The sequence below is a fragment of the Dreissena polymorpha genome, chromosome 9 (genome assembly GCF_020536995.1).
Source record: "Dreissena polymorpha isolate Duluth1 chromosome 9, UMN_Dpol_1.0, whole genome shotgun sequence".
In the NCBI taxonomy this organism is placed as follows: Eukaryota; Metazoa; Mollusca; class Bivalvia; order Myida; family Dreissenidae; genus Dreissena; species Dreissena polymorpha.
The window spans coordinates 66,022,755-66,047,938 of record NC_068363.1 but is presented as its reverse complement, the minus strand read 5'-3'; the positions used below and the strand labels follow the sequence as shown (position 1 = coordinate 66,047,938).

The window sequence follows — 25,184 nt, the reverse complement described above, 5'->3', positions numbered from 1 at the left end:
TGATCATGCGTTGATACTTTTGTAACAATTACCTTAATCAAAGTTTGTTCTACTTGAGAAATATTACTTTTTTAAATGAATTTCTCAAGTCAAATAAGATAACTGATTCATAATTCTAACAGCTATAGCTGTAAAATCTAATACACCTTAATTGTGTGGGCTTCTAGAGTTTCAAACCTTTATATTAGCTAGTGAGTTCATTGCAATTATTTAATCCTGTTCTGATGTAAGATATTAAGTATGTGGCAAGTACATATCCGTACTTTGACATATTTGGCAAATTAGCACCTCATGTCAATGTTTGCGATTTCATATGTCACGATTTGTGAAGTCCTTGCCTCCCAGAGGATGTGTTTTTATGGGACTCGTATCTAACTTATAAGCCACACAGTTAGGACTGATTTTGAAATAAACCTTCATTTTTTAGCTATTTATTTTAAAAGTAAGCATTTTTATTCCATTTTTTAAATTTCATATGTAAATACAATAATATATAGCGTGTACCACACACGTACATTTTAGTGTGTTTTTTTTGACAATTTCTTTACTATTTTTTTCTTTGGACTCTATTTATTTTGCAAACATTTTGCTATCTGACACCATCCAGAAGTCTAAAGTTACCTTATAATTAGATACATAAGTAACATAATGTGTTGTTGTTGCTGTTTAAAAAAAAAAAACCATTAATTTGATTAATTTAAAAAAAGATGCAATTAAATACCTAAAAGATGAATGTAAAAATAGGTTGGGGCTAATGTCCTAAGGGGCAAATGTCCTAGGGGGCTCATGTCCAAAGGGGCTAATGTCCTAGGGGCTTTTGTCCTAGGGGCTAGTGTCCCAGAGGGCTAATGTCCTACACTCTGTTTCATGCTGTTGAAGTAAACCAAAGTACCCAGAGAAAACCCTGTCTGGTTGGTTGACCCCTAACCATTCTCACATGCGTCTGTGTCTGGTAGGTTGACCCCTAACCATTCTCACATGTGTCTGGTTGGTTGACCCCTAACCATTCTCACATGCCTCTGTGTCTGGTAGGTTGAGCCCTAACCATTCTCACATGTGTCTGTGTCTGGTAGGTTGACCCCTAACCATTCTCACATGTGTCTGTGTCTGGTAGGTTGACCCCTAACCATTCTCACATGTGTCTGTGTCTGGTAGGTTGACCCCTAACCATTCTCACATGTGTCTGTGTCTGGTAGGTTGACCCCTAACCATTCTCACATGTGTCTGTGTCTGGTAGGTTGACCCCTAACCATTCTCACATGTGTCTGTGTCTGGTAGGTTGACCCCTAACCATTCTCATATGTGTCTGTGTCTGGTAGGTTGACCCCTAACCATTCTCACATGTGTCTGTGTCTGGTAGGTTGACCCCTAACCATTCTCACATGTGTCTGGTTGGTTGACCCCTAACCATTCTCACATGCGTCTGTGTCTGGTAGGTTGACCCCTAACCATTCTCATATGTGTCTGTGTCTGGTAGGTTGACCCCTAACCATTCTCACATGTGTCTGTGTCTGGTAGGTTGACCCCTAACCATTCTCACATGTGTCTGTGTCTGGTAGGTTGACCCCTAACCATTCTCACATGTGTCTGTGTCTGGTAGGTTGACCCCTAACCATTCTCACATGTGTCTGTGTCTGGTAGGTTGACCCCTAACCATTCTCACATGTGTCTGTGTCTGGTAGGTTGACCCCTAACCATTCTCACATGTGTCTGTGTCTGGTAGGTTGACCCCTAACCATTCTCACATGTGTCTGTGTCTGGTAGGTTGACCCCTAACCATTCTCACATGTGTCTGTGTCTGGTAGGTTGACCCCTAACCATTCTCACATGTGTCTGTGTCTGGTAGGTTGACCCCTAACCATTCTCACATGTGTCTGTGTCTGGTAGGTTGACCCCTAACCATTCTCACATGTATCTGTAGTTGGCAGTTAACCAAGTTGACAGAGGTGAGAAGCTTGCGTGCCGTATCTAACCCCATAGTCCCTTCTAGCAGAGCCCTTTACAGATGAAAGATACTGATTTTGTTGCAGATGAAGTGCATGATTTTTAGGTTAGTCATTGAGTTGGTGGCAGTTGTAATGTTAATAGCCATGTTTTGAGGTAATATATTTACTTTAATAGTGGCAGTTGAAGAGCTCTATTTAAGTTAAAATATTGACTTTGTGAGTGTTACATATATTAGGTAAACTACTGAGTTAAAGGTAAATTATATATATAATGAAGTTTTTGGCTTTCACATTTGTCAGGCCAAATATTGGGTTTATTTTTGGTCACATAGTATAAAGTTTAGTAGCCCTGTTTTAGGTAGTAAAATATTTGGTTGGGTATAGTTGAATACCGTAGTCACATTTTAGGCCAAATGTATGAGATTGCGGCAGTGTAATCTGTATTCAATAATTAATTGATTAAAGGGATCTTTTCACACTTTGGTAAATTGACAAAATTGAAAAAAGTTGTTTCAGATACGCAAATTTTCGTTTTAGTTATGATATTTGTGAGGAAACAGTAATACTGAACATTTACCATGGTCTAATATAGCCATTATAAGCATCTTTTGACGATTTTAAAACCTAAAAATTATAAAGCGTTGCAACGCGAAACGATTGAATAATTTGGAGAGTTCTGTTTTTGTCGTTAAATTTTGTGAAACTACGAAGATTGCTTATATAAGGTTTAAAATACTTCACATCTATGTACTCGGCGGAATAGCGCAGTAGGCTAAAGCGTTTTTACTTCAGGACTCTGGCAGGACTCCAGGGGTCACTGGTTCGAAACCTGGTCCGGGCAATATTCTTTTTTTTTTTTTTTTTTTATTCTTGATTTTTTACCGGAGCTTTTACGATCCAATGTTTACATTTATCGATATAAAGCATTTAATGAATAAGTTAAAAAATGCAAAAATCTGTGAAAAGGCCCCTTTAAAGAATTATCAAGCGATATTTAATGTAAAATGTTATGTTTTTGGCATTTTGAATTGTCAAATATTGAGCTCTAAATAGTTGAATAGACCAGTTTGTAGTCAGACTTTGAATGTTTTATTGTGAAACGCTGCTCTAGGTCAAATATTGAGTTTGGGGTAGTTGAATAGCCATACTTCATATAAAACAAAAAGCTTGTAGTAGTTGAATAGCAACATTTGAGGTCAAATATAGGTAAGATTTCGAGTTTATCTGTAGGTCAGATATTGCGTGTGTGACATTTCCATGGCCTAATTCCATTAAGATATTGAGTTTGTGATAGTGCAACTTATACAGATGCTCAAAGTAATGTTGGGATAAAAAATTGGTGATATGTCTCCATAAAACGTCGTACATTTCAAATGTATAATTGAAAAGACAAGTTTAGCACGTTTGACTTAAATGAAACTGTGAGTGAATCTTGCTCGTGGCTTCGACTTAAATTGACTTGTAAGAAACATGGCCGTTTCGTAGCGTGACCGGTTTGACTTATAATCAAGACTTAAAGCGTCTTATGTTCGTGATAAGTAATATAAATATTGTATGATTATATTTGTTACACATTAGGATACCATCTACAGAATCATGTCTGGTATTAGTCATCAAAGACTTCTTGAAATGGAGGCGGAAATGGACAGGTTTGAAGAAAGCGTACATACAAATGAAAAAGTGTCACATAATTTCGCGATGTTGTGATGTTAAGGTTAATTTACACTAAATCCATTTGTCATATGATCCTAATATTAAAACGACTAATTTTCAAACGTATTCACCACCTTTCTTTTAAATCAGATTGTGAACACCTAGTATCAACTAAAAGTGGAATATGTCTAAGTTCAAATTTTAGAATAAAAAACATTACAATTACCAAGTATCAAGACTTGCAAAACACAAATGTTTACAATCTGTTCCAAGTTAAATTTCAGCATATATGTGAATACTATTAAAAGATTTGATAAAATTAGCATCCAATTAGGAAGGGGTATGCCCACTGACAGGGCTTTTCATCAGGAAATTGGGAAGAGGCCCTAGCCTTTCAAATTGAGAATTTCATGCGCGATAACTGCTCATTTTGGGAAGTGTTTTTTTTTAAAAGTCTTTTTCATTGTGCAGAAGTATTAAAAGACACATTGTGGTGCATTCTTAATCATATTAGAGCTCATTGCTTTCAATTTTGGAGATGCCCAATATGTCTTAGTAAAAATAAAACAAAACAAAAAACATTTTTTTTACCATTTGGGAAATTCCTTTATTAATTTTGGGAAAATATGACCTTATTTTCAATTGGGAAGGTTCCGAATTTCAGCCCCTGTTATATAAGGGTGAAAAGCCCTGACTGAACATGTGTATATGGTCATGTATCCTATTTTCACGATGTGCGCGCACAGATTGTTCCATGCATTATTATCTGAGAATGGGGGACAAAAGTAAAAGAATTGTCTTAAACAAAATCAATTACATGTAAGTATTGTGTTAACACTAACCCAGTCGTCTGCCTCACATTGCTATTAATGTGGAAGTTTAATGAAGAGGACCGAAAAAAATGAATGGAAAAGGGATAAATTTGGATTTTTCAGTTGAAGTAAGATTTTGAAATGCAATTATACTTATTTTTTTCCTCATTTTAGACATGTCTGTATTTATTTTCAAGCATAGTAATGTTAGTGAAAGAAAATACTTGCAGCATATGCATTGGACATCACCTAGAGAGCAAGGTTCTTAATGTAAACAAAGTGATAGAAATTAGGCCACGCTCGATATAAGGGAATCGTACGATATGTATTGGAATTTCTAAGATAGTCAATCTGGCCTGCAACACCTGCAACGTTCATCTTTCAACATACATTTAGTCTTCAATAAAATGTATCAAAGGGGAGGAAGACAGTGAGACACACATAGGATACAGGAAATAATCTCTAAAGGCATAGGAACAATCGCTATATGACTTATAAACCAGAAGAGAAAATGAACTCTTAAAAAATATGCACTTCTTTGGAATGGACTACAGAGTATTACAAGACCATTTATTGGATTGTAAACTGTAACCATCTTTGTGAAGTGGCCTTTGCCCATACATTTTGTGTAAAAAAAAGAGTTGCGGACTAGCTGTTCAACAGTATGAAAAAATGAGTAACAAACCTCTCAAATTTATGAAAAAGAGCCATTGTCTAAGAATGAAAAAAATACCTGCATGTAAAAAAACATTTGCACAATGGTATTTTAATCTACAGTTCCAGCTGGTCTTATTAATAGGTCATCACTGTTGTAAACAGTATCATGAGTAAACATACATTATCATGGCTTACTTGCTGGTAATAAATAACGTGACAATAAACAAAGTAATAAAGCAACACTTATTTCAACAGGTTCGAAGCTGAAATTGTGTCTGAACCTGCTGCCAACGACCTGCCTAGGGTGATTGGTTCCCACACATATCATGAGGTATCTGCACAGCTCAAGCTACTGCGAGCACAGTCTGGTATGTCAGACGAGGAGTGCAAAAGAACACAACAACAGGTTAGCATTAAGCTTTCACGTGGCATTTATTTGGATATTCATTATTGTGCTGTGCATTTTTTTCATTGTTTATATAAAAAGCTTTTGTGCTGTTTTAGGCATTATTTCTTAAGAAATCAGATTTCAAATCATTGCAAAAATTGCTAATGAACATAGGTGCAGGTGGCATATGGTACGCTTCAAAGTGTAATTTATTTGGATATCCATCATTGTCCTATGCAGAACTTCTTTCCATCTTCTTGGCTTGTTGCTGTTTTTAGGCAGTCTAACATAAAATATATATGTGTATCTCAAATCATATAATTTCTCAATAAACTGATCTTGACTCACAATGTTTCACTCCTCTGCTTTGAAAATATTTCCTTTACGAGGCAAACATGATCTCAAAGTGGTGAACAAATAAATTATACAACTCCTATGATGTTTGGTGAAAGCTCAGAAGCAAAGTGAAATGGCTAAGTGCAAATAGCATAAAACCAAAACAGCCTGTGAGTAACTCGCAATCTGGTCGGGTTTTATGCTGTTTGCTGCTTATCAGTATCTAAAGGTTGGAAATAAAGCCTTTAAATCTGAATCTATTAAGAAAGGTCTTCAATTAAATATAACTTTCTACGAGACTACAAATACGTATCTAAGTGGGAAAGGGTTAAAGTACTGGTTGTACCAATCAACCAAATAGAGTCTCATAATTAGCCGATGGTATTGGATGCAATAGAGCTTAAATCAAGAGGTTTAAATCTAACAATCTTTGAAAAAATGCATCAAACATACAATCAAACGCATATATTTGTCATGGCCTGATATCTCCGTCAGATTGCGGGTCAGCTGAAGGCACTTCGTGAGGCCTCAGAAAGACAAGCCAGGCGTGTCAGTGAGGAGGAAGAGGAGGAGGAGGATGCTGACAAGTATAACATCGGTAAGGCCTCAGAGAGACAGGCTAGGCGTGTCAGTGAGGAGGAAGAGGAGGAGGAGGATGCTGACAAGTATAACATAGGTAAGGCCTCCGAGAGACAGGCTAGGCGTGTCAGTGAGGAGGAGGAGGATGCTGACAAGTATAACATAGGTAAGGCCTCAGAGAGACAGGCTAGGCGTGTCAGTGAGGAGGAAGAGGAGGAGGATGCTGACAAGTATAACATAGGTAAGGCCTCAGAGAGACAGACAAGGGATGTCAGTGAGGAGGAGGAGGATGCTGACAAGTATAACATAGGTATGGCCTCAGAGAGACAGACCAGGGATGTCAGTGAGGAGGAGGAGGAGGAGGATGCTGACAAGTATAACATAGGTAAGGCCAGGTGTGTCAGTGAGAAGGTAGAGGAGGAGGAGGATGCTGACAAGTATAACATAGGTAAGGCCTCAGAGAGACAGGCTAGGCGTGTCAGTGAGGAGGAAGAGGAGGAGGAGGATGCTGACAAGTATAACATAGGTAAGGCCAGGCATGTAAGTGAGGAGGAAGAGGAGGAGGAGGAGGATGCTGACAAGTATAACATAGGTAAGGCCTCAGAGAGACAGGCCAGGTGTGTCAGTGAGGAGGAGGAGGAGGAAGCTGACAAGTATGACATAGGTAAGGCCTCAGAGAGACAGACCAGGGATGTCAGTGAGGAGGAATAGGAGGAGGACGACGCTGACAAGCATAACATAGGTAAGGCCTCAGAGAGACAGACCAGGGATGTCAGTGAGGAGGAGGAGGACGACGCTGACAAGTATAACATAGGTAAGGCCAGGTGTGAAAGTGAGGAGGAAGAGGAGCAGGAGGATGCTGACAAGTATAACATAGGTAAGGCCTCAGAGAAACAGGCCAGGTGTGTCAGTGAGGAGGAGGAGGATGCTGACAAGTACAACATAGGTACAACCGGGGAGCAGCAAATTAAGACACTTTTTGGGAATACTGGGCTAAATGCGTGTGCCAAACATGTTTTCCGACAGGCTTATCAGGGATGATAGTTTACAAACATGCATTTGCTCAGTTTTTCCAGAAAAAAGTGCAATTGATGCTCTGTTATGTATGAGTGCCTTTAGTTGAATTCGAGAGTTGAAGAAATTTTAATTTTATTAATGGATTTTATTCCCGAAGTATGTTGTATCTCTGGCTGAGATATCTTAAATACTATTTAATTTTATTTAACGCACAGTCACTTTTTACACAATTTAATAATAGAAAAAAGAATCATACTTATGTTGGCACTGGGTGAGGTAACATTATGGGAGAACTAAAGACACACAAGATAGGACAATTACAGTTTTTGTCTTCAACATTTACTGTAAAAATTGGTAAATCGTTTGCCCTGTACTGTGAAATTATGCATACTAACGTTGGCAATTGATTGACATTGAAAGCAACACAGATGAAAAAGCAATGTTATTGAAATGGTTTCCAGTTATATCCCATACTATATAGCATGCATACAAAAATGCCTATTTCTCTATTTCAGTTGGTCGCAACGAGCCTCCAGCCAAGAAGCCAATGTTGGACCCCAGTATATCTATGCTTCCACCACCACCACCACCGCCCATCATGTCAGCTCCGACTCCCACACCATCCTTCGTCCCACACCAGATTCGACATAGAGCACCACCCCCTCCTCCACCCCCATCGCACCCGGGCGGTCCTGGGGGAATGAGTGGCCCTCCTGGGGCTGGGATGAGAATGAGGCCGCCACCCCCTCCCCCACAGCACATGCAAGGACGACCTCCCTTTGGAGGGCCCCATGGTCCCATGCACGGCGGGCCACAGCATGGGGGTCCTGGACCAGGCTTTCATCCAGGTTTGTAATGACCCATTCAAAATTGATTGAGATAAATCGGCATCTAGGATTACATTTCCAGTCATTAAGGAATATAAATTTGATTTCCAGTAATTTAGGAATATAATTTTGATTTTTAATCATTAAAGAAATATTATTTTTATGTCAGGTCATTAAGGATTGTAGTTTGTGATGTCAGGTCATCAAAAAAAATAATTGTGAAGTCAGGGCATTAAGAATTACAATTTCTGTGATGTCATTGATGATTTATTTTGTTACGTCAGATTATTAGGGTTTGTTCTTTTTTTGACATCAGGTCAATAGACTCATTAAAGATCATTTTTTCTAAATGCAAGTCATTTAGGATTGTTGATTGTAAAGTCAGGTCATTAAGAATTGTACTTAGTGAAGTCAGGTTATTCACAATTCGATTTTGTGAAGACTGGTCATTTAGGATTGTTTTTTTGTGAAGTCAGGTCATTCACGATTGTATGTTACAATTAGATTTTTCCATTTTAGCTTAGTATTGCATTATTTCGGGTCATTCAGTGTACTTTCTTGTGACCTCAGATCATTTAGGCTTGTATTTTGTGGTAAAAATGCAGCTGCTTCAAAAAGGTCGTAGAACTGACCTTTCTAAAATAACCATGTCCATTACATCCAGTTTGAAAAAATAAAAACGTTGTTTGATATTTAATTTGGTAAATAAAATGTCCTTAGCACTTATTCTCTAATTAATAAATAAAAAAAGCCAATATTTTTCCAGAAGTTCTTTTAATGCGTCATTTTCACGATCTGTTTACAGGGATGGGCCCAATGAGGCCAATGGGACCTGGAGGACCAATGAGAATGCCTGGCCCGCCCCGGCCTGGATTCATGCATGGCCCCCCCACCCAAATGGGGGGCGGTGGACCAATGAACCAGTCCCCAATGTACGGGGTCAGTTCAGGTCAGGGTCAAGGGCACATGGAGAATGTGCCACCACCTAAAAAGGAGGAAGAGAAGCCTAGGGTGATTTATGCTTCGGCACCTGTACTAACTGTGCCCCTGAAAGAAAAGAAGAAAAAGAAGAAGAAAGGTGATAAGGATGGTGGCAGTAAGGAAGAAAAGGATAAGTCAGGTAACTTAACTGTATTATTGGTAGCGCGTAGGTGCTTTATTTTGCTGAAGTTCCAAACAAGTCATGTGAAATTTTGTCTGTTGAAAAAAGAAAGGGTAAAAATGCCCTTACTGAAAACTCAAGCCAGCATATTGTTGTCTTTGTTGAACATGTAGAGGAATGAACACATTAGCTTTTTTGTTTTATATATTAGTTGAAATTTCGGACAGTGAACGAAATGATTGAATATTGTTAATTAATCTTTGAATAAGTGAAGCCCCTTCTAGTGCTCAATTCCTAAATTTAGCCTGTTTCTGGGAAAACTTAGCTTAATGCATATGCCGAAACACACAAGCTAATCAGGGACAACACTTTCCTCCTAAACTTGATTTTTGTTTTAGAAGAGTCTTAAATTCATACAAAATCAGATAGTGTTGTCACTGATTAGCCTGTGTGGACTGCAAAGGCTTATTTGAGATGACACTTTGCACACATACTTTAAGCGTCACCTGTTGATTGCCAGGTGAGGGTCATTCTGAGACGGCTGGTCCCTCTCTGCCCAGCAGTCTGGCCTCGTACACCATCACAATGCCACCTCCGGTGGACAACATGCAGGTAACTGATGAGCTTCGTGTGTACTGATGTGAGCCGTGCTCTGTGATAAGGGCGTTTTATGCATGTGCGTAAAGTATTGTCCCAAAATGGCTTGTGCAGTGCGCACAGGCTAATCAGGGACGACGCTTTCCGCCTTAATTGGATTTTTGCTAAGAAGAGACTTTCTTTAAACAGAATATATCAGAAAAGCAGAAAGTGTCGCCCTGAGTAGCCTGTGCGAACTGCATAGGCTAATCTGGGACAACACTTTCAGACATCATGTCATGCATTTAACCCCCTTTTCACAGAGCACGGCTGATATTATTTAGTTCTAGAGTGCATTTGTGGTTAGATACAGCCCACGTTTAGTCGCTCAATATATTTGCAATAGGCGTAATGTACTCTTGTGTCACAGAGTCTTGCTTTGATCAAACTAGTGTGTTATGTTATATTTGCTATACGTGGAATAATCCAGAACCCAAAATGTTATTATCATATCGGTTATTACACTTGTCAAATGTCATTGTACTTCAGATGCATTGTTATACATTAAGATTTGTGTTTAACATTTGTTTTAATTTTGTGTAATGATGTACATGTTGTGGCTAGATTGAACTTTACCGGTACGCAGTTGTTTACCACTATCGACAAAGCGGGGGTTTGGGGGCGGTAGCCCCCGATACTAAGGAATATATATGATAAAAAGGATAATAAGGTGTTGCGTTCGTTGTTATGTGTTAGGTGTTAGGGTTAGGGTACGCTGTTTGATGTTAAGTGTTGCGTACCAGTAAAGTTCAATTGTCCCCATGTTGTTGGTTTTTCAGTACAAAAAATGCATTTTCTTAAAGTAATTTATTGATTTGTGACTGCACATTAGAATACAGCTGTATAAGCTTGATTCTAAACAAAGAGCCGCGCTCTGTGATAAAGGGGTTTAATGCATATGCGTAAAGTGTCGTCCCAGATAAGCCTGTGCAGTCTGCACAGGCTAATCAGGGATGACACTTTCCGCCTCAACTTGACTTTTGCTGAAGAGACTTTTTTGAAACAAGAAATATCATTAAAGCAGAAAGTGTTGTCCCTGATTAACCTGTGAGAACTGCACAGGCTAATCTGGGACAACACTTTTCGCATATGCCCTTATTCACAGAGCCAGCTCAAATCATTTTTTGGCACAGTTAACAGCTCACTAACTTGAACAATCAGCTTTTAGATGTCTTAACAAAAAATCATACAAATCACCTTCAATGTTTATTCATGTATATGTACATAAAACAGTGCTGGACTACAAATGCGTGGATTGCTGGTCTGATTCCACCTGGTTACATAACTTGTTAAGGAATTGGTAATCACAATATTCTATGGCCATACATCCGGTAGTTGGGCAGTTTCCAATTACTGGCATTAGGACTGGTGACCCCTTTCCCACTCAGAAGCACAGTGAAAATATTCATGTGCAAACAGCATAAAACCAGAAGAGCCTGCGAGTAACTCGCAGTATGTTCAGATTTTAAGCTGTTTGCTGCCCATCAGTATCTTAAAACTTACATATAATATTATTAAGAAAGGCCTTAAATAAAATTAAGCTTTCTTAGGGACTACACATGCGTCACAATATGTATCTTAGTAGTAAAGGGTTAACCAGCTAAACCAGGAAAAGTGTATGTTAGCGACCGCCGTGTTGAAAATGGGAAGACCTCTACAAAGCAAACAAACAAAAGTATGAGGTAACAATTCCATTGGTGAAACAAGCCTATTTTAGCATTATGATTTATTATCCATTAAAGGTTGTTTTTTAGCTTGGCTGTTTTCGGAGAAAACCCGAGGTATTGTCATAGTCAGCTCGTCGTCAGCCGTCCGCCGGTGTCGTGCTAAAACCTTAACATTGGCTCTAAAATCAAAGTGCTTCCACCTACAACTTTGAAACTTCATATGTGGATGCACCTTGATGATTTCTACACGCCACACACATTTTGGGGTCACTAGGTCAAAGGTCAAGGTCACTGTGACCACTAAAAAAAAAAAAATTCTGACAAGCTTTTATTTATTAAAAAATGCACCCACAGCCGAGCGTTGGCACCTGTTATGCGGTTCTCTTGTTATATTTGGATGTGCGGCTTTTAAACACCTAATGCTTATGCCATTTGTTGGATTATTCTTGCTCATCTTAACACTTAATCACAGTATATTTTCAAATAAACAACAATTAATACAAAATTATCATCTTCATTGTTGTTCTCAGTTCTGACATTTAGCTTAATGCACGTGCGTAAAGTGTTATCCTGGATTAGCCTGTGCTGACGGCACAAGCTAATCCGGGATGACTTTCCACTTTCATGGAATAAAATGCATGTGCATAAAATGTCATCCCAGATTAGCCTGTGCAGTCAGCACAGGCTAATCAGGAATGTCACTTTCTGATATAATGGAATTTTTCGTTAAAAGGTAGCAGACATGGAGCTGGATGGAACAGCAATTCCGACCAAAAAAGAAAGGAAGAAGAAAGAGAAAAAGTTTGTACGAATGGCTGCCGGCACAACCTGGGAGGACCAGTCTCTCTCTGAATGGGATCCAGGTTAAAAAAAGACAAAAGTTTTAACCCAAAGTATTTTGTAAAGGAAATATTTAAAACTAAAATTTTCTTGTAAAAATCAATACTTTGTTCTTGTTAAATAGAAAATAAGAAAAATTAGATTATCTTTCAACAGATTACAAAAGAAATCCCAAAGCAGGACAAATTTAGCTTGAATCAACGTTCTGTGGGATTAAGAAATTGTATGTAATGGTTTAAAAAACAACAGTTTTTAAGCACAATAGACCCAGATTATGAAGTTAAATAATTAATTTAAAGGAAACTATTGAAAAAAGAAAACTTTCAGATAACATGCTCTGAGAAAGAAATGACTTGCTTGAATTGATTAAGTAAATTTGAAGTGCATAGTTTTAAAGTATTTGTCATTGATGCTGTCAAAAGTGTCATGTTTCACATCAAGTTATATGAATATGAAGATAGGACACCCAGTAGCACTGCTTTTGATATGAGCTGTGCTCTGTGAAAAGGGGATTTGATGCAAGTGCGTAAAGTGTCGTCACAGATAAGCCTTAACAGTCCGCACAGGCTAATCAGGGGCGAAACTTTCCGCTTGTATGGGGTTTTCCGTTTTAAGAAAGTCTCTTCTTAGCAAAAATCCAGTTTGGGCATAAAGTGTTGTCTCTGATAAGCCTGTGTGGACTGCACAGACTAATCTGGGATGACACTCTACGCACATGCATTCATGACTTTTGCAGATGATTTCCGGGTATTCTGCGGAGATTTAGGCAACGAAGTCACAGATGAGGTCCTGTCAAGGGCATTTAACAAATATTCATCATTTGTAAAGGCAAAAGTGGTGAGGGACAAGAGATCTAACAAAACGAAAGGCTACGGATTTGTAAGCTTCAAAGACCCCAATGACTATGTACGGGCCATGAGAGAAATGAACGGTAGGTCTTTCTGAGAATGGTGGTGTTTTTTTTTCCAAAAGAGCTTTATTCTGGAAAAATCTGGCTTGATGACATGTGCATAAAGTGTCAGCCCAGATCAGCCTGTGCAGTCCCCACTTGCTTATCAGGTACAACACTCCGCTTTAATGAACAGTTTTGTCTAAAGGAAGTCTCTTCAGTGCAGACTGCATGGGCTGTTCTTGGATGATACATTATATTTCCCAGATTGGCTCAAAATAATCTGTTTGGAGACCATTGTAAACATTAATAACCAGGAAACCTCAATGCTTTTTAATTAAAACATAGGATTCAACAAGATGTGTTTGTGAAACACTATGTCCCACCCATATATTTGACCGTGAAGTATGACCTTGACCTTTCACCACTCAAAATGTGCAGCTGCATGAGATGCACATGCATGCCAAATGTCAAGTTGCTATCTTCAATATTGCAAAAGATATGGCCAATGTTTAAGTTTGACGCAAACAAACCAAAAACAGACCGGGCAAAAACAATATGTCCCCCAGTATAGACTGGGGGACTTAAAAAGCATTTTAATAGCTTAATTACGTTACCTGATATCATATGCTATTTACTCCGATAGGATCCTAATTTATCCGGAATTTTTCGTCCGAGGAATCCCACACTTTTCAGAAACCCGTCTAGTAGGACAGAGCGGTCACATTTAGTGCCGTGTAGCCGCACAACCAAAACGGGACAATACCCATAATTCACGCTTATTCTGGATGGCGATATACAAAGGCCGACATTTTGTTATAAACTTAATTGTTGCTTCTGTTTCGCTGGATTCTTCTGTTTAACAGAATAGAGAAGTTTTTGTATTGCGTTAAAACATATATCCGTGTATTTCTGTATCGTTTTGTGTATTTGTTTGTTTGTTCAAGGCAAAGTATGCCTCAAACACGTGGCTCATGTGGACACACAAAGGCAGCATGGGACAACCATGGTAGCTGCCTGTCGTGTTCAGGATGTACCCAGGATAACTGCTGCCCTTTCTGTGAGCATTGGTCTGCTGATACCTGGGCCATTAAGCGTCGACCCTTCAAGAGTCGTGGACGCAACAAGAATAGTTCAGATCAAAGTAGGGAAAGTTCCGTGTGTCGGGACTTTTCACCACACGATCTTGACCATACTACACCAGTAGCTGCCAGGCATCGGTCCCTACCCCGTGACGAAACCGGACAAAATTTGCCCGGTCCGTTCATCGGGAATGACCATTTGAATGACTCGGCATCAGATCAACGTAGGAAAAGTTCAGTGTGTCAGGACTTTTCACCACACGATCTTGACCATATGCCACCAGTAGCTGCCAGGCATCGGTCCCTACCCCGTGACGACACCGGACAAAATTTGCCCGGTCCGTTCATCGGGAATGACCAGTTGACAGGTCCGGAGACTTCACCGGTCACCGGGCACTGGTCACCGGTCACTGACCAGTCCGGTCACCGGTCATGCTATGACCGGTCCGGTCAACCGGTAACTGGTCATTGACCGGTCCGGTCACCGGTCATGCTGTGACCGGTCCGGTCACCGGTCATGCTATGACCAGTCAACCGGTCACCGGTCATGCTGTGACCGGTCCGGTCACAGGTCACCGTTCATTGACCGGTCCGGTCACCGGTCATGTAATGACCGATCCGGTCACTGGTCATGCTATGACCAGTCAACCGGTCACTGACCGGTCCGGTCACCGGTCATGCTATGACCGGTCACCGGTTACCGGTCAATGCTGTGACCGGTCCGGTCACCGGCCATGCTATGACCGGTCCGGTCACTGGTCACCGTTCATTGATCGGTCCGGTCACCGGTCATGTAATGACCGATCCGGTCACCGGTTTTCGGTCTGTGCCACAGACCGTTCCGGTCACCGTAGATGTTGACACTACCTTGTCAGTACTCCACAAAGGTAGACGCAGCCGCGTTTCTACTGTGAGTCACAGACGTAAACGTGTAGTGTCTGATGTTTCCGACTACTCCTCCACCTCGAGCTCATCGTCGTATGACTCATCGTCTACTTCAAATAGCCCTCATCATTACCGGAGGGGACGTCGTTCACGCTCACTGAGTGTTTCTCGGCGTAGATTGCCTCATAAAGAGCGATCACGCCAGCGCTCGGGGAGACGTTCCATCAGGAAACATCATTCCCAGCGCTGCCGAACAGTGTCTCGGCGTCGCAGGGATAAGGGACATAGACCTTCCTCTATTAGGCGCTCTCGGACTCCTAGGTCCCCTAGTCGATCCTTCTCTGAGGAATCTATTGACACCCTTCCACGTGTGTCGGCCTCTATGTTGGCCTCAACACACACTTCAGCCGTTCCTACAACCACTGAGCATAACTTGTATTCAAACACTAGTTTGCATACATATCAGGCTCAAGGTACAGGGGTTAATCTAACCACTTCGGCTGCGTTTTCAGCCCCACGGGTCTCTTCCACATTGCATAGAAGTATACCCCGGGCTGCCGCTACACCATCAAATCCCAATACTTTGTGGATCCAACAGTCGCCGGGAATCTTTGTCCCTTTTTCGACTGATCCTTTACCAGCGACCTCTGGTATTCAAAGTGAGTCTGCTGACTTGATCTCTGAGAGACCTAACTCACCAGCTATATCTTTGATGGTGCCGGAAAACGATTCTCTCATGATAGAAGCGAATGAATCTATTATTCCTTCTCCTATATCCACCGGTTTCAATCAATCCAATGCTCCCGCACATGGTTCGATTGAGGCGGGTTCGGAGTCTAATGAGGCCGAACTTTATTATTTGGCCTCCATCAATCAGGTATACAAACTTATGTTCAATACCTTAGATGAGGACTTCTGCCCCCGCCCTTCCTTGTCTCTCACAGGATCTGCAGTTACCGTTACAGAACTGGTAGCACGCAGACGAGAGCCCGGCAGGATAAGTAAGGCTACTTCCCGAGTGGATCTACGCCTTCCTATTGGCTCTTCCACAATGGCTGTTTTCCAGTCACTTGAACCAGCCAATAAGCCTTCGCCATCTCCATGGAAAGCCCCTAAGGAGCTGACGGAGCCTAAACAGATGGACGGCGGGAAAAGTTATAAGGCCCCGGTACCAGATCCTGCTACCGGTTTGGACCTTTCCAAACTTCCGGTTCCTGATGCTGACATTAGTAAGCTGTCACTTACAATGCCTTCATCATCTACCCATACATCAGTCCCTCTTTCCCTGTTGGAAAATTGGGAGCTGAGAGAACGCCGTTCCATAGGTCTGGCTAACCAGTTAGATCTCATGGCAGCCACAGCCTTAGACTTGGTTTGGGAGCTCTCTGATTCAATCCCAGAGGAGCTCCGGGCCTTGTTGATACATCTTTCACATACTACGCAGTGTTTATCTCACAATGCTGCGTCTTCTATGTCTGAGATGTTAAGGCTTCGGAGAGACCTCATCCTCTCTTCCTTGCCCAATAATTTCCTTTTGGAAACAGGCGTAAACTCCCTTCGAACTGCTCCACTAACAGCAGAGTCTCTTTTCGGAGGGAGGATACAGTTGGCACTTACTGCTGATCGTGAAGATCAGATACATGCCTCCTTAGCTAGGAGCAACTCTGGCCAGCGCCCTGTGGTTTTTAAGCGCCCTGCTTCTAAGCCCCCAGGAGCCCCACCGGCCAAGAACGCTAAAAGGGACAGTTTCCCTACTAAGCGTCCGTCTGCTCCACGTCAGCCCACTAATAGGCCTCCTTTTCAAAACAGAACTAGAAATGGCGCGGCAGAGGCCGACGCGTATCCCCACGCCGAATGTTTGACCTAGGTGTGCCCCAGGGTTGGTAATGGGGCCATGCATAGCTGAGATTGACCGTATTGTCATAAGAGAAGTTCATCATCAATTAGAAGTGAATTGGTGTAGAAATGAAGAAGTTATAGTAAAAGGCAATTTTGGGTGGGTGTGACATATGTGGGCAGGGCGCCCCAGGGTTGGTAATGGGGCCATGCATAGTTGAGATTGACCGTATTGTCATAAGAGAGGTTCAGTATCAATTTGAAGTGAATCGGTGTAGAAATGAAGAAATTATAGTAAAAGGCAATTTTGGGTGGGTGTGGTCTATGTGGGCGGGGCGCCCCAGGGTTGGTAATGGGGCCATGCATAGTTGAGATTGACTGTATTGTCATAAGAGAAGTTCAATATCAATTTGAAGTGAATCGGTGTAGAAATGAAGAAATTATAGTAAAGGCAATTTTGGGTGGGTGTGGTCTATGTGGGCGGGGCCCCAGGGTTGGTTATGGGGCCATGCATAGTTGAGATTGACCCTAATGTCATAAGAGAAGTTCAGTATCAATTTGAAGTGAATCCGTGTAGAAATGAAAAAATTATAGTAAATGGAATTTTTTGGTGGGTGTGGCCTATGTGGGCGGGCGCCCCAGGGTTGGGATTGGGGCCATGCATAGTTGAGATTGACCCTAATGTCATAACAAAAGTTCAGTATCAATTTGAAGTCAATCCGTGTAGAAATGAAAAAATTATAGTAAATGGAAATTTTTGGTGGGTGTGGCCTATGTGGGCGGGGCGCCCCAGGGTTGGGAATGGGGCCATGCATGGTTGAGATTGACCGTATTTTCATAGGTGAGGTCCAGTATCAATTTGAAGTGAATCGGTGTAGAAATAAAGAAGTAAATGTAAAATAACCTAAAAAAATGAGTGATAATTTCTGACGCGGCCCCACCCCAACCCCTATAACTTTTGACCCAGGGGTCAGATCAAAATTCCAAATAGTGCAGGGTCGCACATATGCTCATAGCTACCATGTGTGTAAATTTCAAGGTTCTAGTGCTTTTAGTGTAGGAGGAGATAGTGGCCAGGACGGACAGACAGACGGACGGACAGACGGACGGACGGACGGCGGAGATCACCACAATATCCCCACCTTTTTTTCAAAAAGCGTGGGGATAACAACTTCCTATTGGAAGCCTTTTGTAAAACAAAATTTCTAGTAAGGGCAAAACCAATGCGGACAAGAAGTCTTTTAATCCTTCTTCCAGCAAGGGTGGACCTCCTAAAGGTCAGCCCTAGGTCATACCCCTTTCTACCGCCACAACCTCTGATGCCGGAGGTACCAGTCGGGGCCAGACTTATGCACTTCGCAAATCGATGGCTCCAAATAACTTCGGACGCGTGGGTTCATTCTCTTGTCACACAAGGCCTCACTTTTCAATTCGAAAAAAGGCCCCCACTCTCTCGCGTCCCAATAGATCTGGTATCTCCGCATCCACAACTTCCAGACTCCATTCTCGGACTCCTTGAAAAACAGGCGGTAGAAAGGGTTCACGACCCTTGTTCTCCAGGATTTTACAGTCGCCTTTTCCTTGTTCAAAAGAAAAGCGGCTCCTGGAGACCAGTCATAGACTTAAAAGTGTTCAACACGTTTCTAGTCAAACCTACTTTCAAGATGGAGACTCCTGCCTTCATTCGGCGCTCCATCAAACCCATGCAATGGGGGGTTTCCTTGGACCTGGAAGATGCATACTTCCATGTTCCTATCCATCCCAACTACCGGAAGTACCTGCGCTTCTCCTTTCGAGGCCAGGTCTACCAGTTTCGGGCGATGCCCTTTGGATTGGCCACGGCTCCACGAGTTTTCACCAAACTCATGGCCGCAGTGAGCGCACACCTCCGATTACACGGGGTTCAACTGCTTCAGTATTTCGATGATTGGCTCTTACACCAGCTCGATCGTCAACTGCTTCTGCTACACCTAGAGTTCTCTTGGAAGGAGCTCCTCTCTTTAGGACTCCTTCTCAATGTAGCCAAGTCAGACCTCATTCCCTCTCAGGATTTCATATTCGTGGGAATGAATTTTCTGACCCACATCAATCGGGTCAGGGTCTCACCGCAACGTATATCAGACCTCCTTTTGAAGGTCAGATGGGTGCTGTCCCAATCTCATATCACAGCTCAAGATTTCCTCTCACTCAACGGTATCCTGAGCTCTGTAGCAGACTTCGTGCAGTTGGGACGTCTCTTCCTACGTCCTCTTCAGCACTATCTCTCAGCTCGATGGAAATGGTCTCCAGACAATCTGCTTACACAGATTCCCATCCTTCCGTCCTTAGTCCCCCACCTTCAATGGTGGCTAGACGAGGAGACCCTGTTGGCAGGAGTACCGCTTCTTCCCCCGCAACCGTCTTTACATCTCATAACGGATGCCAGCATGGAAGGTTGGGGCGCTCACCTGGAACCCCGCAGCCTGACATTATCAGGATTGTGGTCTCCTCAGGAGTCAATCCTGCACATAAACAATCTCGAAATGCGAGCAGTCTTTCTAGCTGTTTCTCAATTCCAATCACATCTTCGGGACTCCTGTGTGATGGTATCGACAGACAACACATCAGTCGTGGCTTACATCCAGAAACAGGGCGGGACACACTCTCACTCCCTGTATCTGGAAACAAGGAAATTACTTGTTCTTTGCAAGAGCCTAAACGTCTCTCTCTTGTCCATACACATACCAGGTCGTCTCAACGCCCTGGCGGACGGTTTGTCTCGCAAACACCAGTTACTTCCATCGGAGTGGACACTTCATCAGGAAGTGGCCAATCAGATATTCCTCACATTCGGTTATTCACTGGTCGACCTGTTTGCGACCAGAGACAACCACAGACTTCCTCTGTATGTGAGTCCAGTGTACGAACCAGCAGCGTGGGCGGTAGACGCGCTTTCGTTCGATTGGGATCAACTGGACGCTTACGCTTATCCCCCACCCATTCTAATTCCCCAAATCTTAGGGAAAATCAGGGTGAGCTCTTGCCGGATCCTCCTGATAGCCCCTTGGTGGCCCAGGAGATCCTGGTTCAACGACCTTCTCGGTCTCCTGTGCGAATTTCCCAGGGAACTCCCGCACAGGTCAGATCTCCTATCTCAGAGAGGCAGACTTCACATGGATCCAGACATGTTCCACTTACACGTCTGGCCGTTATCAGGCAATCCCTGCAGAAGAAACGCTTTTCTGTCAGGGCTTCAACGCTCGTTGCCTCTGCAAGGAGAAAGTCCACCAGAGCAGTCTATGATGCTCGCTGGAAACTCTTCTCTACTTGGTGTGTTGGAGGGAAAATTGATCCCCTCAATCCCTCTGCTAGACGCATAGCGGATTTTCTCATCTATCTCTTTGATGATAAGAAACTTTCTCTTAGCTCCATCAAAGGATACAGATCTGTGCTTTCGCATACCTTGGCTTTTCGTAAGTCATCACAAGTCTGTGCTGACCCAGCCATTTCGGAACTGATCCGAGCCATGGAACTTAAACGGCCTGTGTCTCGTTCTCTTACCCCCAAATGGGATTTGGCTTGTGTTCTTGGATCGCTTATTAAAGCTCCCTATGAACCCCTTAATCAGGCTTCTTTACAGTTCCTAACCTGGAAGACCGTTTTCCTTCTTAACATGGCTTCATCCAAACGTAGAAGTGAAATTCATGCTCTTTCTATCGAAGAAAGCCATCTTCGTTTTGATTCCTCCGATGGCTCTGTCACCTTGTTGTGTCAGCCAGGATTCCTTAGTAAAAATCAACTTCCCTCTATGGCTTCTAAACCCTTCAAGGTCTCAAGTCTTTGTAGAACTTGTGGTAATGAAGATGAAGATAGACTCCTCTGCCCTGTCAGGTCTTTGAAGTTCTATCTTAGTAGAGTTAAGTCTATTCGAGGTTCTCGTAAGAGACTCTTCATTCCCTTAAAAGGGGGGGGCGATGTGTCTGCGGCTTCTATTTCCCGTTGGGTAGCCTCGACTATAAAAAGGGCTTACTCTTCTCTTTCTTCAAGGGATTCATCCCTTTTTAAGATTAGACCGCATGAATTACGAGCAATGTCGGCTTCGTGGGCATATATTAATCATACCCCACTCTCTGACGTGCTTCAAGCTGCTTTCTGGAGGAATCAGACTACTTTTTCATCTTTTTATCTTCGTTCTCTGGAGTGCCAACAGGACAACTTGTATTTGTTGGGCCCCCTTGTGGTTGCACAAACGGTAGTATCTTCTACGGCATAGGTATATTACGCTTATCCGTGAATTAAGTTAATACCGTAATAATGAAGATTAGCTGAGAACCCGAGATATGGGTTCTGCTGTGATGGGGAGATTTTCGCGAACCTTCCCGCCTCAGCTGCAAATTCAGCATATGATATCAGGTAACGTAATTAAGCTATTAAAACAAATTTTTCTAGTAAAATTCATTTTAATTAGTAATTACTTACCTGATATCGGTAAGTCCCACCTCCCACCCCGCTCTTCGTCTAATATTTCATATTTTTTATTGGAATAAGAGTGGATAATGGGTATTGTCCCGTTTTGGTTGTGCGGCTACACGGCACTAAATGTGACCGCTCTGTCCTACTAGACGGGTTTCTGAAAAGTGTGGGATTCCTCGGACGAAAAATTCCGGATAAATTACGATCCTATCGGAGTAAATAGCATATGATATCAGGTAAGTAATTACTAATTAAAATGAATTTTACTAGAAAAATTTATTTTAATGCGTCTCAAATTAACTATTACATGTCAGCAAATTGTCAGTGGAAAACACAACCCAAAAAGTGTTTTTTTTTAATGTAAATAAATCTCATTTTTCTTGATGTGTTTGTACACAATGATAGTTATTAATACTAACATGTACCAAAAACAGCCACCAGCACTGCTAAATGATTACTGCTTAAAAAATTCTGCCTAAGTGTTGTGTTAGTTGAAAGGATATTGAAAAATTAAATTGTTAAATCAAGTGTTTTCTAAAACTGGTTTTTAGTGGGTGTACACATTTTTTCAGGAAGTTACAGTGGCAATTAATTGGTACATGATCGTATTACTGTAATTATTTGCAATCTTAAACATTTTCAAACACTCTTTTAAGCCAAAATATTTTTTTTGTGACTCCAATTTTTTGGACACCCAAAACTACCTCAATAATCAATTACTCTTTTTTTCTGATTCTTTTATTTTTATCAGAAATACCAAGCCTTTTTGTGTTAATTTGGTAACACATCACCCATGTGTATCACAACCTGATAATGGTCATAAAACCTGGCACAGGGATGCAGAAGTCACTGGACCGTTAAATTTGTGTTATTTGGGAAAATAGATAAGTTTATTGCTAAAAGACAATGTATTCATCATATAATTAATGAATAGATCATAGTAAGGAGAAAGTAAATTCTGATAAATGTATTTACACTTTTTGCTGTGAATCCGTTCACCTGTGTAATGTATTTTAGTGCAAAATCTGTTTGATTGATTATGAAAATGCATATGTATATTGTCAGTGGTTTTCACTTTTTGGACGCTGTGTTTAGTGAATATAAAACGGTAATTCGAAATGCGTGTAAGAAATTGACAAAGTTTTCCAAACGGTTACATAAATGTGTACATGTGTAGGGTATTTTGCTGGAAATTAACAACTGTTTGTATCTTGTTTCAGGTAAATATGTTGGGAATCGACCAATCAAGCTTAGAAAAAGCAACTGGAAAGAGAGAAATATTGAAGTCGTGAAAAAGAAGGATCGCGAAAAGAAACGTCTGGGACTTAAATGAGGACTTTTAGGTGTAAAAGTAATGTCTTTTAAAACACATAGGAGAAGAAGTGGCATAATCTCCAAATATCAAGATTATCATTTGTTTAATATGGAAATGTGTCAACCATCATTTTGTGACGTAGAGTCTTTGTATGATTAAGCAAATTTGATTGAGATTAACAGACATTTGAGCTGGACTATTCACCATTGGCTGTTGTTTACATTCTTTCTGATCAAGTTTTTATAGGGGGTTATTTTAAGTGCAAACCTTTTTAAGTATGACATCCTTATACAGTCAATCTTGTGCTTTAGACCACTTGAATTAAGCGACTTTTGTCTTATGAGACCAATTTGAATCCCGTCCGAGCTTTTTTACTATATTTTCATATTGTATTAAGCGACTTTTGTCTTACGCGACCAGAGACCGCTGATTTTAGTGTATTTTTATGTCCAAGTCTTGAATTAAGCGACCACTTTGAGGTAAACATGGTAAATCTGTTGACCGTTCAGGGACAAATAAGTGCTAATTGCTTATCAATGTCGATAAGATTAACGATTACACCTTCATTTATTTTGATTTCACACCAGCCATTTTCCTTTGTCTCGATGACCGGTTCTGACCGGTGTTAACGCTGACTGCGTATCAATTTTTAGTGTTGAATAATACAGCGAGGTATTGCCAACAGTCTACGGGTTAAAGATTTTACTATCTGGGACGTTAAGTGACACATTTGATCGCCGATTTTATTGCAGAAACGATGCGCCGACACGACAAACATTTTCACAGCGTTCTCGAGATGTGTAAAAAAAAACCTATTAATTGGTAACATGTGTCGAAATCAGTTCATTAAAAAATTGTAATTGCTATTATGCTAATTAGTTTGTGTTAGCAAATTTTTCAATCAAGCCTGTTTATTTAGTTTTCAATCGACGTGTTTTATTTATTTAGCTATGTACCATAATCAAGACTGATTTCCATTAGCTTACATGCAGAAATTAAAATGTCAAAACGGAACGTTAAATGAGACAATTTGGGTTACTTGGAAGTGTCTAAGAGAAAAAGTGCACGTAAATTAAATCTCGAATGAGTTTCAAGTCGGAAAACCCAAATTCTCCATGCAAACCATATACATTGTATTTTAATTTAATTCTAAATACATTCAATTAGAGAAAACAAATAAATCTAATTTTAAGTAAAACATTGTTTTATTAATTTTATTTATATTTAGATTCATTTGATTACAAGAGCTGAAATCAATTTGTCAAAAAGGAGATAATCCTACATCTGGGTTTAAAATCAAAGGTCTGCAGTCATCCCAAATGGCCTTTTTTATTTAAAGACCATCTTATTAAGAGACCACTTTTGGTTACTCCCTTTAGTGGTCTCTAAATACAAGATTGACTGAAGTTAAAATTTCACTTATGTCTTTGTTGTCACTATGCAAGGTCACTGACCACAGCCTTGAACATAGACCTGAACTTTAGCAGAATTATTATCATTAGTATTGTAAGTTAACATTTGCATGAAGAATATCTGTGGCTCTCCCGTTAGTGGTTGTAATACATGGTTCTCCCACTCTGGTTGGTGATCACCATCTCACACAGGTGGGGTTTCCTCTCTGGTTGGTGATTACCATATCACACAGGAGGGGTTTCCTCTCTGGTTGGTGATCAACATCTCACACAGGTGGGGTTTCCTCTCTGGTTGGTGATCACCATTTCACACAGGTGGGGTTTCCTCTCTTGTTGGTGATTACCATATCACACAGGTGGGGTTTCCTCTCTGGTTGGTGATCACCATTTCACACAGGTGGGGTTTCCTCTCTGGTTGGTGATTACCATATCACACAGGTGGGGTTTCCTCTCTGGTTGGTGATCAACATCTCACACAGGTGGGGTTTCCTCCGGGTTCTCTTGGTGATCACCATCTCACACAGGTGGGGTTTCCTCCGGGAACTCTTGGTGATCACCATCTCACACAGGTGGGGTTTCCTCCCGGTACTCTTGGTGATCACCATCTCACACAGGTGGGGTTTCCTCCCGGTACTCTTGGTGATCACCATCTCACACAGGTGGGGTTTCCTCCGGGTACTCTTGGTGATCACCATCTCACACAGGTGGGGTTTCCTTCGGGTACTCCAGCTTCCTTCTAATCACAAGACCACATCAAAATTGTAAATGTTTCAGTAACAACTTAAAAGCCGGAAAATGCAGCTTTATTCAAAATTTGCCCCAACTTTCGTGAGTCTAGTAAGTTAATTAGGTA

The 25,184-nt window shown here is 41.2% G+C and overlaps 1 protein-coding gene across 2 annotated transcripts; it reads left to right on the top strand.

The window, feature by feature from the left end:
- Positions 1–3,415: 3,415 nt before the first annotated feature.
- On the top strand, positions 3,416–24,117 carry LOC127844466 (RNA-binding protein 42-like). Of its 2 annotated transcripts, none has more exons than XM_052374712.1 (9): positions 3,416–3,595; positions 5,324–5,474; positions 6,288–6,390; positions 7,904–8,236; positions 9,021–9,335; positions 9,838–9,929; positions 12,354–12,483; positions 13,197–13,391; positions 22,825–24,117. In XM_052374712.1, the coding sequence occupies exons 1-9, from the start codon at positions 3,543–3,545 to the stop codon at positions 22,935–22,937; spliced, it is 1,485 nt and encodes a 494-aa protein (XP_052230672.1). In that variant the 5' UTR covers positions 3,416–3,542; the 3' UTR covers positions 22,938–24,117. The 2 variants fall into 2 exon arrangements, with proteins under 2 accessions (XP_052230672.1, XP_052230671.1); XM_052374711.1 differs by having other exon boundaries at positions 6,288–6,468.
- The last annotated feature ends 1,067 nt before the right edge of the window (positions 24,118–25,184 follow it).